A 20,377-nucleotide genomic window follows, 5' to 3' on the forward strand; every position below is an offset into this window, starting at 1 on the left:
GACTAATAAGAAGTCAGAGACTGTAGACCCAGTCAGCAGTCAGCATGCAGGAGAATACTCCTGTGCTCTCAAAGGTCAAGAAGATCTCAAAAGTCCTGGAGAAACTCTCACTGTCAAATGTGAGTAGACGATTTGTTAACTTGTTCTGTTCATCCACTGAATCAAATTACATTATTATTTTGGGTCTTTTGACTGTGTTTTGACCTGATAAAAGTATTCACACTGACTTCACCTCTACATTGACTTATATATATATATATATAAGTCAATATATATATATATATATATATATATATATATATATATATATATATATATATATATATATATATACATACATATAAAGCATTGACAACACCTCGTCTTAAATAAATCAATGCAGAGGTGAAATCAGTGTGTGCAATTTTGTGGATGTGCTTAAATGGGTCTTTGGATTCCCTGCACCACATAAGAGAGTCAAGCAACTCGGCATGGTGTTCCCAACTTAGTAGATAACTTGATATATTCAGCATACAAATTAATTAAAAAGACTGTAGGTAAGGTTACAAGTACAACTGAATTAATTTGAGCCCACCTAAAAAAAAAGATAATGTCTTTAATTTTCCATTTCATCTTATCATGTATCACATTCACAATTAGCTCTTTCTGGAATATACACATTTCTCTGCCAGGTAGACAGATACATTGTGATCACTTGAGAGTTGGGGGTATATGGATCTGGGGCATTGAATGTCAAGGTCACACTCACAGATAGTGAAAGGACAAAGTTTGGCCCTATAGGCTTATGCTATGTACTGCAAATATGCATAATAGCATTAATGCGTAGCTTGTGAGCTAGGCAGCTATAATATTTGAGAAGTTTACACGCGCGTGCAACACTATTGTGGTTTATGTAACTGTGATGTGTCAAGCAGCTCACCTCATTTTACTGTTGCTCCTCTCGCTGCCACTGAAGGTTGATATGTGTTGCTTGGCTCTCACAAAAAAAAATATAATAATAATAATAATAATAATAATAATACTGTGTGTGTGTGTGTGTGTGTGTGTGTGTGTGTGTGTGTGTGTGTGTGTGTGTGTGTGTGTGTCATTCACGTCATTCATCATGCTCCCTGAATGACGTGTGTGTGTGTAGCAGCACAGAGGTGAAGCACCGGTGAACGCCAATGTTGTTTCTATAAACTATTAACAACCGCACCCGTTGTAACTACCACCGTTAATGTAGTTGGTGCAGAGTTGAGATGCATTTGCAACTATTGTGGATTATGTGCCTGATCACGGCGATCAGGCTTGTGTACAAGGAGGCACTACTCACGGGTAGAATCTACAAACCGTCTCGGCCCCCCGACAGCGCCCCCCCCGCGAATATTTACCCGGGGAGAGAGGCACCAAGCCCGGATGACTTCCAGCAGTACGTCCGTCCGCTGTCGGAGCAGCAATGGGAGGATTTCCAGGCCCATGAGAAGATCTACAGGGACCGGTTGAACACCAAGCGGCCGTGCGAGACCGAGACCTTTGTTTCCTCCGGAGATCCGGCAAAGTGGGAAAAGCTCGCTAAACTACTTATTGGAATATTCTTCAAGAACGGAGTTTTCGCTGCTCAGAGCCACGGTGGTACACCATTTGGAATACAACTTCTGAAATATGTGGCTAGAGTTCTGAAGAAGTTCCCACGTCTACATCCACAACCTGATGTTTTGACAGCTACTACAACAGCTGACTGGATTCGCCTCCAGCTGTGCTTCCTGCGCGACACCGTCCTGCCGTCACTGGAAACAGCTGCAGCGCGCCCCAATTCCAACAGGGGGCGCAAAGTTAGCAGGAAAAAACTTGCTGATCTCTGGCAGAACAGGAGATCTAAGGCAATCCAGGTGATCCTAAACAACAGTGAGTACCCCAACCCTCCCTCCTGCCCCAGTGACATTACTGTCATACAGTCCTTTTATGACAATAAATGTAAGAACCCTGGGCGAAATAATGAACTTCCACCCCCACCTTGGCACAGAGATGTGCCACCACCTGAACCCACATTCCTCCCTAACACAGAGCACTTTACAGTAGAAGAGGTGCAGGCTGTTTTACATGGCCTCCCCAACTGTAAAGCGAGTGGCATAGATGGGGTGACATATGAGACTCTAAAATCCACTCAGTCATGTCATATTTTGACGCCAATCTTTAATGTCTGTTTGGAAAACAGAAAAGTACCAGACACATGGAAGGGAGCATTAATCCACCGTATCCCCAAAAAGGACAATATCCCCGAAGATTTAACATCATGGAGGGACATATCTCTGTTACCCACCATATACAAGGTATTCATGAAGTGCATCCTGGCCAGAGTCCTTCCATGGCTGGTGGATGATAACATCTTGTCCACCAAGCAGAAGGCGTACATCAACAGGCAGGGTATGAACGAACATGTTTTTAGCCTTAAAACAGGGATAGATGACTTTAAGCATGAGTCTTGCAAACTGTACTCTGTGTTCCTTGACTTCAGAGACGCCTTTGGAACATTAAATCATAATGTCATGATTAAATCGCTGGAGGAAATACAGCTGCCCCAGATATTTATCGATATTGTGAAAAATGTTTACTGCGGCTCCTTTATTCAAGTCATTTGTGGGAAGAATCTAACAAAGCCAACACCGTTACAGATCGGCATTAAAACTGGCTGTCCATGGAGCGCAGTTAATTTTATAATTGCCACCAATCAGTGGATAAAGTGGATGTGTCAGTGTGCCCCCCATGGCATAATCTCCCCTAATCCTGTACAGGGCTATGCGGATGATATTTCATTGGCCTCTAGGGAAGAGAGTACAATCAAGAACATGCTCTCCAGGACAGATCGTTTTTTAGAGTGGTCAGGCCTAGAGGTCAAAAACACAAAATGTGCTGTCTTGTATGAGAGGAGGAGTGGAGGGAACCGGTGGTACCATTCCAAAACGGACACACCCCCAGTATTCACCATAGCCTCAGAACCCCTGCGTGTATATGCTCTCCATGAGACATACACCTACCTTGGACATAAGATTAACATAGCAGGAGAATGGAAGGAGCAGGTCAATAACATCTTGTCCGATTTTACATCCCGGCTCGACCTGATTGACAGATGTCCGCTTCCTCTGACAATGAAGTTAGAAGCTGTCAGACAGGTGGCGCTCTCTAAAGTTCAACACCTGTTTTCTAATGTCCACATCCAACAGAAAGTACTGTGTGAAATGAACAACCAAACAGTGAGCCTAGTGCGAAAATGGTTTGGACTTAATTCACACAGCACCCGTGACATCATCTTCCATCCACAGTGGGAGGGTGGGCTTGGGGTGCCCAATATAGAATGGATATACACCAGCATGAGGATTTCCCATCTTCTGAAAATGCTTAACAACGACGACAAGGATGTAAGGGAGCTGGCTCGTTCCTCCCTGTTCCTGGACCTAAGGAGGCGTAAGGTCCCACTGGCCAGGGAGTCAGAGCCCCACTTTCTGGGATTTAAGAGGAAACCCAGTGGGAAACTTGAGACCTGTTCTGCTGGTTTTGGGGTCTGGTCAGATTGGCCAGATCTGAACGACCTCTGTGTCCGCACTGGAGTGACTCTGGAGTGGGTGAGGTCTGACTCTGGGACTGTGAGGGTCTCAGAGGACATTATAACTGACCCTCTCATCCAGGTCAGGGCAACAGCCACCTATGCTGGTCACAGTCACCTGCTAACAGCTACAGGTGCCAGACGGGTCCTCATGGATCGACACCAGCATCAACAACAACAACACTGGACTGGACTAAAACTCCAAGGGAAACTTGCATGTCTCCCCTATGCTGACCACTCTGTCTCACACTCATTCCTAAAGAACACTGCACTCAATGAGGACATTATCACATTCACAGTTAAAGCCAGATTACAAGTCCTTCCCACCAGACTCAATCTTTCCATCTGGTTCCCCAGCACTCAGGTTCCTCATTGCTTGCATCACACCACAGAACAGATCACTGAAACACTGTCACACATCTTGAATGGCTGCTATGCATACAAAGGGATGTACATAGCACGCCATGATAGAATAGTGGAACTCATTGCAAAGGACATATCAAAATATCATGCACCCTCAGTGAGAATGTACAAACATTCCCGTGTCATTCCATCCATGTTTCATCTCTGTGATAACTTGGACATTTTTGCATCTTTGACAGCAAATACACCAGATGTTGTTGTGGTTAATGAAGAGTCCAGGGAAGTTTCGATATTAGAGATGGCCTGTACCTTTGACCCTAGCCTAGAGGAAGCTTTCATGACCAAGGTCATTAAATACCAACCTCTCCTACATACGATCTCAGAGCTGGGGTACAGGTGCAGACTATTTGTTTTTATATTTGGCAGCCTAGGACATACCCACAGGCTGGTTGTTAGAGGGTTACAACAACTTGGGATGCCTAAAAAAGAGGCAAAAAGGCTGGCAAAGTATTGTTCTGTCTCCGCTATAATCGGCAGCCGCCACATATGGCGGAGACGCTGTTACTTATACCCGTAGAGTACAAAGTGCCTTGCTATTGTATCATGAGGACATATGACATGATTTTGTAAATGTAACTCTACTGCACCTATAATATTTGTGTCCTTGTATGCATCTCCTTTGTGTGGACATAAATAAATGGTTAAAATGTGTGTGTGTATATATATATATATATATATATATATATATACACACACATATACACATATACATATACATATACATATATATATATATATATATATATATATATTCCCATGAGCAGATGTGACTTATAAATAGTAATAAAGAGGTCACCCACTGAAATCAAAATAGCTAAAATGGCTAAAACGATAGAAAGCAGCTAATTGTATATATTTTTTACACTAATCTGTTCTTTTCTCTAATTACAATTTAAAAGATCAATCAGTCAATCATTCAATCAATCAATCTTTATTTATATAGCACATTTCATACAGCAAGTCCAGCCTCTACAGTGTTGTTAAACTGTCGTACCGCAGTGCATCTAGATCAGGAGTAGGCAACTTTGATGATGGAGAAGGCCACTATATTTCCACCCTCACTCTTTTTTAATTGGAATCCTATTTTCAAACATGCACAGTACATTTCTAATAAAAAAACATTTTTTTTGGCAAGTGGAAGATGGTGTGTGGGTCATGTGTACATCCTGTGCATGTTTGAAATTATGTTAACCCCTGCCTACGCACCCATCTCTAAGCTTTAATCAGGCGTGCATAAGACACTGTTGCCCCTTAATTGGAATCCATTTTTTTAATGTTTTTATGTATTATACTCATGTTAACTTTATGAACTTAAATACAAATATGTTGGACATAAAGACAATACAATTTTAATAATAGTCATTAAACTACTAATATAGTAATTAAAGCAGGTCATATTTGCATATTTGGAATTGTAACAGCTGAAATCAATATATCAGTATTCCGATATTAACACATTAAGTAAAGGTGGGGGCCTCATGCAGCCCCCAGGCCACCAGTTGTGGACTAATAATGGAGGCCTCTAGCAAGCAAAGAAACATCTGCTTTTAACTGCTCTGTATTGTGCTGTTTTTTTTAATGCGTTGTTCATTAATATTGTCCCTCTCAAATATCCTATAATGACGTTATGATTATGTTCTGTGTTACAGCTGACTGGGGAGTAACCTGTTACTTTGATGAAACAACAACTGGTGAGGTGTGCGTCAGTAGGGGATCAACTGTGCACATTTACTGCTCCTACAGTTACCCATCTGATGCAGATTATGAAGTCATAAACAGATTCTGGTTCACTAGAGAAGCTGATGGTGTAGCTGTGGATCTGAAACGGGTCCCTGAGTATGAAGGTCGTGTACAGTACCATTGTGATGACCTGGACCGCAGCTGTTCCCTGACCATTAGAGACCTGAGAGATACTGATTCAGCATATTACACCTTTAGGTTCATAACAAACGTGGAAATAGGGAAATATAATGGAAAACGTGTCAAATTGAGTGTCAAAGGTAACCTTTTCATGTTGCAGCATTTACCTGGTACAATTGTGACTGTCACTGGTACAGAAACTGAGAAACTGTTAATTTTGTCGGACATTTTTGATTTAGTCTTAGTCTTAAGGCTAAATCATACAATTTAGACTTAGTCCGGTTTAGTCTTCTGAAATTGTTTTAGTCTAGTCTTAGTTTAGTCGACTAAATATCAAAACATTTTAGTCTTAGTCTAGTTTTAGTCTTTTAGTCTTAGTCTTTTGGGATTAGTCTTAGTCTTTTAGTCTTAGTATTTTAGGCTAAGTCTTTTAGGCTAAATATAACCACATGACTCTGAACAAGACACTTTTTCTACTGTGCAATATCAAAAAGAGTCAGAAAAATAAAGTGCAATTCTAAAAAAAAAAAAAAAAAAAAACACCATCTTGCCATTGCACCTTAACATACAGTAGCAAATAAAACTGCTAGGGCTAGGCTACAATGCTTAGTGTGTGCCACAGTGCCACTGCCAGGTACAAAATCTCTCTCAATCACATCTGACACTGTCTACTACTCTCTGTGCAACACGATTTGAAAAGAACAGATAAGTGCGTACATTCTCAAATGTAAAGATAAAAGATGTATTTGGGTTTAATTCCATTTAGTCTTAGACTTAATTTAGTCTTAGTCTTAGTCTTAAGACTAAATCATACAATTTAGACTAGTATAGTCTAGTCTAGTCTTAGTCGACTAAATATCAAAATCTTAGTCCACTTATATTTTTAGTCTTAGTCAACAAAATTAACACTGAGAAACGCATAAAAAGTAGTAGGTTAAGTAAGTAAAATCTTTGTGATCTTTTTTCTTCTTTTTTTATGGCTCCATCTAGACAACTGTGAAACAGTCAACGATCCCGAAGGAACTTCCACTGGCAGCAGTACTGGCAAGTCGTTGTTTTTTGTTTGTTTTTTAAGTTGTGATGTTTATTTATTTGATCTCAAATGACACTTTTATTTGGTTTGTGACCTGTGTTCTGATATACTCAGCCTACAAATGAATAAAAAGACTTTAGATTTGTTTCTCAACTAGACCCTCTTCTGTGACCTCCTCCTTTGCTGTAGCTACAGGACATAGCCACAAACTTTAGCACTGCCATCAAGAATTGGGGTTACAAGCAAAATGGTTCCTACAGATGTATAGTTTAGTTTAGTTTAGTTTAGTTTGGTTTATTTGATCAACTCACATACATTTAAATCATACATCCACATAATCATTGTTTCAGGTGATCGAAAGGACTATAGACAGGAATGTAAGGAATGTAAGGAATGTAGACCTATATGGATCTGGGGCATTGAATGTCAAGGTCACACTCACAGATAGTGAAAGGATGTGAGTGTGACCTGTAACCTGGCTGGTAAGGAATGTAGACAACACTAACTGGTCTGAGAAGTCTAAAGCATCATTATCCAAAACCATCTTAGTACTAAGTTCCAGATCCAATTTGGCACATTGACATGTGTGGGCCTATAGCAAGCAAAGAAACATCTCCTGTCCTCTAATGATTTTATGATAATATCTTCTGTGTTACAGATAACTGGGGAGTAACCTACAACCCTGGTTCAGTGTGCGCCATTAAGAGATCAACTGTGAAAATAAGCTGCACCTACCGTTACCCATCCAGTTTCCGAACCAATTCTCATTCATATAATGGTTATGATGATGAACATTTTGATCGTAGACCTTTTTTTCCGTATCACCGTGTCCCTGTCCCTACCTATGAGACGGTCACAGCCAACATCATAAACAGTTTCTGGTTCATTAAATCCATTACATGGGGAGTGGATCTGTACCAGGACTCTCAGTATGCAGGTCGTGTGGGATACCATTGTGTCAAACAGCGCAGCAGCTGTACCCTGACCATTACAGACCTGACAGAGACTGATTCAACAGAGTACACGTTCAGGTTCATAACCAACATAAAAGGTGGGAGATTTGCTGGTGAACCTGGAGTCAAATTGGTTGTCACAGGTAACTTAGTGTTATTATTCACATTAAGATCTAGGAAATATGCACATCACAAGTTCACAACAGTATATGAATATATCTATTATATATATATTTTTTTTCTTTACTTTTCATTGGCATCCTCTAGGTCTGCAAGTGGCGATGTCTACTTCCACAGCACCTTCTGTCCTTTCGCTGACAGCGGAAGAAGGACAGAATGTGACACTGACCTGTAACACCGACTGTTCTCTGACGGACAAACCCAGCTACATCTGGTACCAGAATGGACAGCTTCTAAACCACATTGAGAGCCAACAGATGGTTGTAGGCCCAGTCAGCAGTCAGCATGCAGGAAACTACTCCTGTGCTGTCAAAGGTCTAGAGGATGTCAGAGCTCCTAACCAAACTCTCACAGTCAGATGTGAGTAGAGTTTTGTTGTGTTGTTCATGTATTGGATCTGAAATCATAGTTTTATTTGGTTTGTTGTGACTGAGTCCTCAGTGGTGTAAAGTAACTAAGTACATTTACTGTACTTTCTACATTAATCAGCCCTATACAATTTGGACATTTTAAAATCGTCATGACACATTGTGAGCTTGTAGATCTGCTATGTTCAAAAGATTTGTATACATTTTATACCTTTGAAAACATACTTTTGAACTTTCAATACCGATACTTTTGTACTTTAACTCAAGTAAAATGTTAAATTCTGGACTTTTACTTGTAACAGAATATTTCTACATTGCAGTAGTGATACTTTTACTTAAGTAAAAAATAATCTGTACCTTTTCCACCACTGTCTTGATACTCAGCATACAAATGAACAAAGACTGTTATTAGTTTAGACACAAAACTGGTGTCAGTCTGGATTCCATGGATCATCAACTAATTTCCTGGTCTGATTTTTGTTCCCAGTTTGCCTCTGTATTTATAACTGACAATAGACCGTTTGTCAGCCTTCTGATTGGTCCCTGAGACTCCCTGACTGGCCAACCAGAAAAAAACATTCACTTTTTGCTATCGGGGGTGGAGTTTGTGCAGTGGAGAATGTTGCTTCAGCCTTTCAAAAACTGTCCGCAGTGCGCGACACGGAGATCGGCCGGTACGGTGATAGCGACGGCAAGCGTCAAGCGATCTCGCTCATCATAACGAATAAGCTTCAACAAACTAGTTCACATGTACCTTATCAATGGTCTAAGAGTCACGATTGGGTACATATAATTTAAATGGGCAGAATTACGAAAAGCCAGCCTATTATGTGAGGAGAAACATTCTCTCTGTCCTCTTCCTAGTACCCAAGATGCAATGCGCTTCTCTTTCTATCTCTGATCCAGAGGATTAAACTAATTAAAACATTTATTTTTCGGGGGAAAACTACTGTTTTGCTATGTAATTACTGTACCTTTTTCTTCCCTTTTTATTAATATCACGTAGACGTGTTTTTTGTGGTACTTTATATAGCTGTAATGAGGCTATGAAGGGAAAAAAAATCGCATCCACTACCACTATAAAAGAATCTGCAAAGAGGATTCTGTCCCACTGGGATTAAACAAATTAAAACATATATTTTCGGGTAAATCCCCTGTTTTGCAATGTAACTACTGTACCTTTGTCTTCCCTTTTTATTAATATCACCTAGGTGTTTTTCCTTTGGTACTTTATATAGCTGTAATGAGGCTATGAAGGGGAAAAAAAATCCCATCCACTTCCACTATAAAAACAATCTGCCCAGGGTTAATGTCCCATCATAGTAACAGGGCAGAATGGGGCAGGATTTGCAAAAGGGGTTGACAATTAGCTTCCTTTATCATAGCCGTCCATTGTATGGGCAGTCCCCGCCCTTTCCTACATGTGCACAACCCCAAAACATCACTTGTCAGACAGACAGACAGAAAGATGCAGGCAGGTATAGAGCATGCGTCCTTGCTGTATGTTCTGTACTGAGTGCACCTAGTTTCAAATTAAATGATCTACAGAATGTTGTGACTGTAAGTATCATATTATTATTTGTTATGGCATCCTCTAGGCCTGCTGGTGACGATTACTCCTTCCACAGTCGAAGAAGGACAGAATGTGACTTTGACCTGTGAAACCAACTGTGATTTAACTATCTACCCCACCTACATCTGGTACCACAACAGAAAGAATGTAAAACACAATGAGAGCCTACAGACTATGGTTCTAAACAATGTTAGCAGTGAGGATGAAGGAGAATACTCCTGTGCTGTCAAAGATGATCCCAGACACAAAGGTCCAGGTCCCACAGAAACTCTCAACGTCAAACGTGAGTAGAATCACTTTTGGGGTAATTTTAACATCCACTCCAGACAGTTATTACGCTTCAGTATTTATAATATATTTGGGGGGAATAAATAAATAGTGAGAAAATAAATGAAGAAATGTATTGAAAACACATGGCCCCCTCACGTATTAGAAGGACAAAGCCAGTCACCAGAACCAAGAAAAGGTGTTTTTGATGAGTCTATCATGGTTAAAATGGAGTTTGAAGTTACAGTGGGTTTGTAAAGATAGGAAGGAGGTGTGTCTGTTAAAATGAATATCAAATATCTAAATACTGAATCAAGCAACTTAAAAACTGTCTGAGGTGCTATTGTAATGTTAAATTGACCCCAAACTATTTTGAAAGTGAAATATGCCTATAATGAAATTAAAATCACATTTAACCAGGGCCAAGGTAAGAACAAACTAAATTCTAAATTTGTTATGCATTTATGCCCGGAATTAGCCTGGCTTTTCCAAAATGGTTTACCTTGCTCCAGTGCTCCACAGTGCTTATACAGAATATGCAGAGCATTTTGCTTTCACATTCCCTGCAAACCGCAATTTTTAGTTTTCTTCAGATTTTGGCCAAACCTGTAAAACAAAATTGATACACATTCCCCCTCAGGAATAATGTGATCAGGATGTATCAGTCAGATTTTTCATGCAGTCTCTTTTCTGGACATAATAGCTGAACAACAAAAACAGGCGAACATTCATGAAAATAGGTAATCATTCATCCAAAATGTTACATCTAATGCTCACAATGCCACAATGCTCACAAAAGCTTTGTGAGCTTGCATACCAGATATTTTGTAATTTTGCTATTTGAACTACAATAAATTATATAGATTTTAAGTGGTTAGTTAATCAATGTTAATATGATGTTTTGCAGATGGTCCAAAGAAGGTTTCAGTGCATGTGAAACCCTCTGGTGTGATAAAGGAGAATAGTACAGTGACTCTGACTTGTGAAAGTGATGCCGACCCGAAAGACTTGTACATCTGGTACAAGGGGAATGCAACACTGTCGGGACAAAAAGAAACATATAAATTCACCCGCATCAGGTCCAAAGACAGTGGAAAATACCATTGTCTATCTTCAAATGAATATGGAAACTTAAGCTCATCATTTGTTGATATAGATGTCCAATGTAAGTACATAAAATATTTTCACTTCACCCAAGGGCAACAGTGATAAGCTGGTAAATTATATGTTGAAACACTGTTTTACCAACTATAGAAGTAGAACGGTAAAGATGTTCAGCCAAACATTTATGAGTTGTGTTTCTATATATCTTGTTCTCCAGATCCCCCGAAGAACGTCTCAGTGTCAGTGAGTCTGTCTGGTGTAATAGAGCAGGGCAGTTCAGTGACTCTGACTTGCAGCAGTGATGCCAACCCACCAGAGGTCACTTATACCTGGTACCGCCAGAATGAAGCCACACCTAAACATATTGGACAGAACTTCACCATGGCTAATATTCAGCCTGACCAGAGTGGAAATTATTCTTGCTTAGCCAAAAACACAATACGTGGTACGAAATCCACCCGCCTGTCGCTTGTTGTAGAAGGTAATAACAAACTGTTCATTCATTTACCCATTTACCTCCACTTATTAAAACTCGGTTTTCATCAGCAAATGTTGGATGGATGATTTTCTCAGTTTTTTTTTTTTTTTTTTTCAGTATAATGTGTTGCTTGAGTCATGCTCTCATTTACTGTCAGAGTTTTAAACTGACTTCCTGATCAACAGTGCCCTGGATAAAAATAGGTGCAGGTGTAGGAATCCCCTTGGTCGCTATTCTTCTCGCCATAGCCGTCTTTGTCTTCCGGTGGAGCAGGTAATGAATGTTGTTTTCCCTTCCCACTTCCAACATCCAAATTATTTAGCTAAATCACAGACTCACCTAAAATTTACTCTTTCAACAACAGACAAAAACTGGCCTCCAGGCAGCCACCTGACATTGTACCACCACCACGACCACCGAAAACCACAGTCCAGGTAGGTTTTATTGCCCAGGAGAGCCAAATCCTCAGGGCGGATTCAGTTACCTTTTGTACCCTGGAGCGGGCCTAGATTCTTCCACTGGAGGATTTTATTCATGGCATATAAAACCTGTTCGACTGACTGTGCAGCCTACTTCTTGCCTGACTTTGTGACACAGGACTGCGTACCGGGATAGTGACGTTGTCGCTCTACTATGAACCAAGGGGAATTGTGGCTGTAAAACAGCTCTACTGGTGCAGTGGTTTGCATTAAACTTGGTTGGGGAGCAGGGTTTGATTCCAGCTCCATACACAAATCGCAACATTAGAACCCATAGCTTTTTGATTTTAAACAGCAGAATTCAGAGAAACCTCACTGAGTGGGAAATCTGCTAGAGGATAATGGCTTGCTCCATGACCCAAACAGAAAGTTGAGTGTCAGACACTTCCAAACACCCTTTGGGTCTTCAAAGTATAAGGCCTAAAGGAGCTGAATTACTTGAGGAACATAATAATCATTTCTCTCCCTCTCCCTCTTCCCTCTTTCTCTTCCCTAACCCTAATTCTCCTCAGAACAACTCTGACTCTGACTCTGACTCAGACTTTGAGATCTTCTTACCTTTGGCCAGTAGCAGCAGCTCTGAATCTACAGCCCAAGAGGAATCAAGGGAACAGCAGGCTGATGTTGACTACTCCACCGTCCACTTCACTCGCTTTAAGAAGAACCAGGAAGAGCCCCACTTTTCCACCGTCCAACCACCACAGCCCAAGGGACAGGATGTCCACTACTCCACCGTCCAACCACCACAGCCCCAGGGACAGGATGTCCACTACTCCAGCGTCCACTTCACTCGCTCTAAGAAGCCTAAAGGGCCCGTCCATTCCACTGTCCAACCACCACGGCCCCCCCGGAGACAGAGTGATGTATATGGTGTGGTGAAATTTAAACGGCCCAATGCTGCCCCCTGGTGAGATATCTGATTAGTGTATATGGGTGGCCATAGATAGAATCAAGCCACTCAGGATCCTGGTGAATCATGGCCATACAACCTTTGATTCTGTGAAAAGAAAAAGTTGGAAACAGCTAAACAAACATTATTTATAAAATGTAGTACATCAAATAATTAAATATTCACAGAATCAAAGGTTTTATGGTCATGATTCACCAGGATCATGCTTGATTCTAGGCTTAAAATAATTGATAAATATCTTTGTAAATCTCTATGAGAAAAACTGTATGGGCGATTTATTTTTGCGGCACCAGTAAACCACACACACTGCTATGCCATATAGAGAGGCCGATTAGAAAGACAAATGATAGATAATTTATTTTAATTTGATGGTCATTGCTGTTTCTTTAATTTTTCCCCCTTTTTTTTAGAGCCAGAGTCCTGGATGAGGAGTATCCTCTTCACAGGAGCAGATCCTGCAATCGTCCACATTCTACATTCTGTTTTAAAGGTCTTTGCACACTGCTGCGTTTTTCAGGCCGAATCTTAAGACAGTGGTTCTCAACCTGTGGGTCGGGACCCCCAGGGGGTTCCCCAAATTACTTTGGGAGGGTCCCCAGGTGATTGGCTTAATGTGCAACATTGTTTTCCTCTCTCAACAGTAATCATTATTATTATATATTACAGTAAACCTATATTATATGTATTTTAAGTGCTGTTGTAATAATGATATTATCACATTTCAATCAATCTATCTAACAGGGGCGTCAATTGGGTATGGCAGGGGTATGCCACTGCCATACCCTGGGTCCAGGGGGGGAAACAAAAGTTACTTTTAAATATAAATCCATGAATGTCTCTTTGAAACTCTTTAAATTACAGTAAAATATCTACAAATGCACAATTTAACAAAATGGTCACTTTAACAAGGTATTATAATTATATTCTCCACACACTAATTCTCCCCATCTTGACAAAAAGGTATATTCCCAGGTTCCGCAGGTCAGCTGCACCGGTGCAATGCATTATTGTTAATTGTGGCACGTTTACTAACATGCCAAGTTTATCTGCACTTGAACAACCGTTCCAGGCTGCCATATCCAGCCAAAGAAACCGTAGAAACCCGGGGAAATAATAGACAAAATCTGCCATAACCTAGCTTTTGCTGAACTGACAGCACTGCTATCTAAATTATACAGTATCATATCTATTCGATCTTGCAGAGGTAATAATAAAACAGGTTACCTGGCGCTGACTGCTGGTGGGAACTGAAAACAACATGCTTGTTCCCATGAATGAGTGTATTCTGAGCTGAGGGAAGTGGGGAAATGATCACCTACAACACCACCGGCTCACTCACAGCATAGACTGTTACAACATTTGGTAAAGGACAATTGTATGAATAGTTTTATAACTTTCTTTCCTTCCATTAATTCATATTACCAAAAACAAAGTGTAGGCACACACACACACACACACACACGCACGCGTTATAGCAGGGTAGCTCAACAAAAAGAGAATAATTGCCAATCATAGTAAAGATGAACCGATTTGATGCAATAGTGATTCATTTCTATTTAATGTAGCCCAACTATTTTGAACAGGAACAGTTACTTACAAAATAGTCAGATGGGTTGCAGAGGTCTCTTTCTCTCTCTTCACACACACACACACACACACACACACACACACACACACACACACACACACACACACACACACACACGTCAGCACACCAATATGAATGACATTTAAAATAACTAAAAATTACATCAATACAGACAGACAATCAGTGTTCAGCAAAACAACAGCGCTATAGATAGATTATCTTTCAAACTAAAAACAGAACCAAAACAGAACACAGATTTGCCAGAGCTTTCACTGTCACAGATGTTTGATTTAGAAAATATAACAATTCATAAACCTTTCTTTGTCAACAACTATACAAATCGAGAAATAAATTACACGTTAAGTGCTGTCTTGTTTTTTAAGTGCTTCAGTCTCACTGAGAAATCAAAAAAGGCACAAATAGCAATAGACACATTAGCCAGTGTCTACTGCAAAAAGAAGTAGACACATGCACATTATTTATTGTCTAAAGCTGGGCTGATTTTACACAAGTCGTATTGGGTTGTATCTTAAAATATAATCTTCTCTTCTTCTTCTTCTTCTTCTTCTTCTTCTGTTGCATCACACTACCAGATATTATTAAGATTATTGTGCCAGCCAATGAACTACAATGCATTTCCTCCATCTTATCTGTCCAATGCACCCGTACAATAGTTTTCTTTCTCTCTCATCGCTTTCCAGCCTCAAACCAGGAACGCCTCTGCGATTGTATGGAGAGGCATTTTACCTTGTGGTGCGAGCCCAGTTTACAAATATCAGTCTTTAAATGCTTCATTTCATCACATCTTTCATTGATGTTAGTTGCTCAGCATATTCACAGTGTCTTACTATGTATCAACTTCTACTGAATCCAGACAAAGGAAATCCAGAACAGTTGAACAGGGTCACCCATCTTGTCCCAAGTGCTCATGGGAGTTGTGGTCCTCGGTGTTGTGTTCACGGGCACCAGCTGGTGAAAGGGTACAGCATACAGTGGACAGTCTTGAACCTGTAAGGCACAGGGGATGTCAGGAATATAATCTTTATATTATCAACTTGAACTCTGATCTGCAAGCTCACAATGTGTTGTCAATAAAAGCCATATAAGCTATTATTATTATTTTATTTTTTCTTCATGTTTCCATCTGCTACAGTGGGTGGAAAATGTATTTATGTATTTTTCGGAATACAGTTAACAACGTAGGCCTATCCTCCATGCAAAGTAGACGGCCTTTGTGGCAACCTACAGTATCTGGCAGGCTGTGTCATCATGTTAGATAGACAGCATCCCATCCATGAGCACATACTTTTTCCTGGATTTCCTTGAAATTAAAAAGGCGATGAACATTTGTAATTTCAAGGACCCCCAGTTTGATATGCATTATGGTAAATGGTAAATGTGCTTTTACACACATGGCGGTGGAAAGCTTGCAAAGGTCCTGCTCTTGAGGTAGTACTAAACTTGAGTTCTGGGAACCCATGGGCGGGGCCAGCAGCGCTGCTGCTCTCGACTGGTCGAGCTGAGGTGCCGACACCGAGGAGACCGGAGGATAAACTTTCACAACACACCAAAATAAAGAAAATTAAAAACTCACAACACAACACAGCCATTTTTTAATCCTATTCCAACAGACAGAAAAATAAAGCATTATTAAAACAAATATTTGCGTGACGGTGTCTTCCATTGCGTCAATTCCGAGGATGTTTCTCCAGATATAGCTCTCAATATCTGATAATATAATCCAATAGTTTTAAAACAAGTCTCTTCTTGTCTGTTGTCATTCTGTTTGTTTGTCCCATGATTAATGACGTAAGTGGTGTGCAGGCGGCAGTTATTTTATGACGTACCAGCCTCTTTTTCTCTCTTTCTTTCTTTCTTTCTTTCTTTCTTTCTTTCTTTCTTTCTTTTTTTTCTTTTTTTTTCTTTCTTTTCTGGACCTTCCCGGTTGGGTCTGATTATATGGAAACTTAAGCAGAACCTGGTCCCGGAACTTCACAGGTTCTTGAAAGTTCTGGTTCTAGTTCTGGTTGGACCCTGTAGTGGAGAAGGGGCTTAACACTGGGGGAGCCCTGGATCGTACTGGGAACCTTCCCAAGTGTCCACTCTCCCCCTGAGCCACTTCTGCCCGTTAGGCCAAAAATAAAATTAAAATAAAAAACATCAGCCAGTGGATTGGTGTGGTGTTGTGTTTAGCTACACAATCACACTGCTCTCTTGCTGTATTGTTGTGTTTTCACCGTTGTTTTGCTCAACCGGGATGGATTTGGGCATTACCTTTCGAGTATGAGCCCAGACAAAGAAAATTGAGTCAGCATGTGTCAGTGTTCCCTGTGTTGGAAGGGTGGGTGCGGGGACTAACCTGGAGGGGTCTTCCTCTTTGGAGAAAATCCCCTTCATTTCAATACTGTTCAACTTGTTCTCAAACATCCCATAGCTCAATGTTACCTGCAGGGACAAATCGAAAACAAAATATAGTCATACTAATCATCATAATAATAATACTTTATAAATTCAATTTAATTAATAAGAATATTGTGCCAGATTAACCACTTGCAACATAGCGGCCCCATTTGGGGCATGTCCTAATTTTGAAAAATCTTTTTAAACAAATCATTTACTGCCCCAACCCGAGATTCCAGAGAAATTCTCGATGTCTTTCGCCACTATGCCCGAGATATCCCTGAGATATTAGTTTTATTTCATTTAATCCAACATTACACTGGCGTTTATCTGCTCAAAAAGTAGCGCATATTGTTTTGACCCAGAAACAGTCCAGCAGCATTTCTGCACTAGCTAGTGAGCTTGTAGCTGTGGTCGCGTCAACATGGATTTCTTTTTGATCAGATCTATATGCTCTCAAGGGTTCATTTGGTTACCAACTCTCCATCATTTGGCTGGCGACCACATGGAACCCCCTCAAGGACCAATGGTGGTCCCTGGACCACTGTTTGAGAATCACTGCTCTGAGTGGAATCTTTTACTTCAAGAGAAGCTACTTGTCTACTGCTATTTGTGCCTTTTTTTAAAGAGACTGAAGCACACAAAAACTAAAAAAGTGTGGCAGGGAACCCTCAAAGTTAAAGTTTAAAGTTGCTATAAGCAGTTTTCTGCTGACATAAGCAGGAAACATGCAATTGCTTATTTTTATTTTCAGCAGAAAACTGCTTATAGCAACTTAAATGAAAGCAGTCAATGGGTAGGTACCCTAACAAAAAACATGCAGTAATCTTGGTCTCTATATTGCCTCCCCGTGGTCAGTCTGATGGAGGGGAAAGTAACTAGTTGGAATAACATGTTCCTTCCACTCGCTACATCCTACCGGGGAAACTCCCCCCCCTGTCAGGTGATAAGAAGCGGCCTGCTCACTCCTCAAGAATTAAAGGATGCATGAGCTCAGTTCGGGGCTCTCCCCAGGTTGGCAGAGGGAGAGCCCAGGATTTCAACATAGGCAATTGGGTAATAAATGGGTTAAAATAAAAATGAAAATAAAAAAGAGAATGGTAGCCTGTATCTTTGTATCTGCCAGTGTTGAATGCAGCATAATTATGACTACTTGGGGGAATGGGTTTTTGAAGGCCTCCAGCAGGTACCTGTGCTGCTACGTTGCTGGGGCTGATGAGCAACAGGTTCTCCAGGTGAGAGTGGAACAGAGGACAGTGGACCAGGGACACTCCCAGACGCTTCTCCACTATGAAGCCCACCGTGCAGTCATCTGGAAGACGGATCGCTGCTGACGTCCGTTCGAATCGGGAACCACTACACACACGCGCACGCATGCACACACGCGCACACACACAAAATAATCAATCTTTGTTTATAGAGAACATTTAAAAACTATCGAAATTGACCTAAGTGCTGCATGTACGTACATAATAAAACATAGCATCAACAGATAAGGTATGCATACTGGTATGCATGTGCAACCACAGACTGTAGCATACATAAAATAAAATAGATAAAACAAACTCACAATATTAGCAAATCTAAATAGGGGAGCAGGCTATTCCAGTGTGTGAAAATAGCCTTCCCCACATGTGCACAACGCACGCACACACACACGAACACACACACATGCACACACTCTCACGGCTATGGACGTTCTCAAGTCAAGTTCTGAGCTAGTTCTAGGAGAACATGGTACTGTATATGTCTTCTCACCTAGCCCAGGGAGCCATCCTCTGTGCCAGACTTCTGCTCAGACAGAAGCCTGCTCCTCCAGTAGCAAACCAGAAACGCACCTCTCTCTGAAAGACAACACATGGCGCAAAACATTTGAGCCACCTTTTAGCTGCACAACCAATCCATGTCTCAAGTCATCCATGAAATCAAGTCTTACCGCCATGAGTGTACGGCATTTGTGTATTTGTCATTTCCAGTTGAAATCAAGACCTCATGTCATATTCCACAGAAACTCCCCTGGATTAAAGATCAGTACGGGCTACTGTTATTGATATCTACATCATTTATCACCAGTCAATGCACAGATGTACCAACAACAACAACAACAACACTAGGCTGGTTTAAAACTACAAGGAAAGCTAGCTTGCCTTCCTGCTGCAGGCCACACTGTCTCTCATACATTAAAAAGTATGCAGTTGATGAGCATATAATAATCTTATAGTCAAAGCCAAATTACAGGTCCTTCTTCATTTCCTCCACATTGTCTGCACCATGACGACACTCCAGTTACTGAAACTCTGTCACATATTCTGAACGGCTGCTATGTATACAGTACACAGTATTAGACCAGACCAATACTGGATCCTGATTGGTCACCCAACTTTTTGGTTTGAGGAAATGGATTCACAATTGAGCGGGGCCAGACCCAAATCCACGTCCAAAGCGTTGTTTTGCACTGGCGGATATGTCTGATTCCAGGCTAGATGTAGAGTGCAATCCCCAAACCAAATATGTATTGCTCATTTTATATACATGAAAAATATTTAAATTCAATTCATGAAGAGAAAGGAAACTGAGAAGTGAGAAGAAAATACAGTTGGTTTGAATATTGCATATTCACAGTTCAGGACACAACTGAAGTTTTGTTTGTTTGTTTGTTTGATTGATTGATTGATTGATTGATTGATTGATTGATTGATTGATTGATTGATTGATTGATTCCATTGTGGTCCAGACCACAGTATGTGACGCTTGGTTTCGCAAATGCTGTGTCAAGAGGAGACGAAGGTCAGTGAGGAAGCAAGAGTTTATTGGAAAAAGGGGATCATCTTACAGTTTTATTTATTTTCTTATTCTGTCATGAAAGAGAAGGAGATAAAGAGGAAGAGATGGATTAAGAGGTGAAGAGAGAGAGAGAGAGAGATGCAGAATGAGAATAGAATAATGGAATAAAAGCAATAAGGTGTGTGTGAATTAAGAAAGAATGACAGAAGGAGGCAACGAAGGAACAGAGGAAATGAGGCGAAAGAAGGTACAGTATCCCTTTTTCTCTTTACCGTTTCATTCCCTTCCAGAAGCTCGTGGGCAGTGATTGGCCGGTCCAGGCTGGGTTTGCCCACATAGACGTCTCCGTTAGCAGGGAAGGCTGAGAGCAGTGAGAGCAGGGCAGTAGGGTTCACAT

At 40.8% G+C, this 20,377-nt stretch overlaps 1 protein-coding gene across 1 annotated transcript in view; it reads right to left on the reverse strand.

The window, feature by feature from the left end:
• Positions 1 to 14,813: 14,813 nt before the first annotated feature.
• The window catches only part of mfng (MFNG O-fucosylpeptide 3-beta-N-acetylglucosaminyltransferase), a 12,665-nt gene continuing 7,101 nt past the window's right edge, over positions 14,814 to 20,377 (reverse strand). The window contains exons 4-8 of the mRNA XM_080721211.1: positions 20,253 to 20,377; positions 18,955 to 19,040; positions 18,387 to 18,552; positions 17,156 to 17,241; positions 14,814 to 15,804 (exon numbers count right to left, since the gene is read on the reverse strand). The exon at positions 20,253 to 20,377 is cut by the window's right edge and continues 29 nt beyond it. Coding sequence (XP_080577337.1) covers positions 15,753 to 15,804; positions 17,156 to 17,241; positions 18,387 to 18,552; positions 18,955 to 19,040; positions 20,253 to 20,377 — 515 coding nt within the window. The 3' untranslated portion in view covers positions 14,814 to 15,752. The remainder of the gene's footprint in view (positions 15,805 to 17,155; positions 17,242 to 18,386; positions 18,553 to 18,954; positions 19,041 to 20,252) is intronic.

This window comes from Nannobrachium achirus (genome assembly GCF_963921795.1).
Source record: "Nannobrachium achirus genome assembly, chromosome: 3".
Lineage (NCBI taxonomy): Eukaryota > Metazoa > Chordata > Actinopteri > Myctophiformes > Myctophidae > Nannobrachium > Nannobrachium achirus.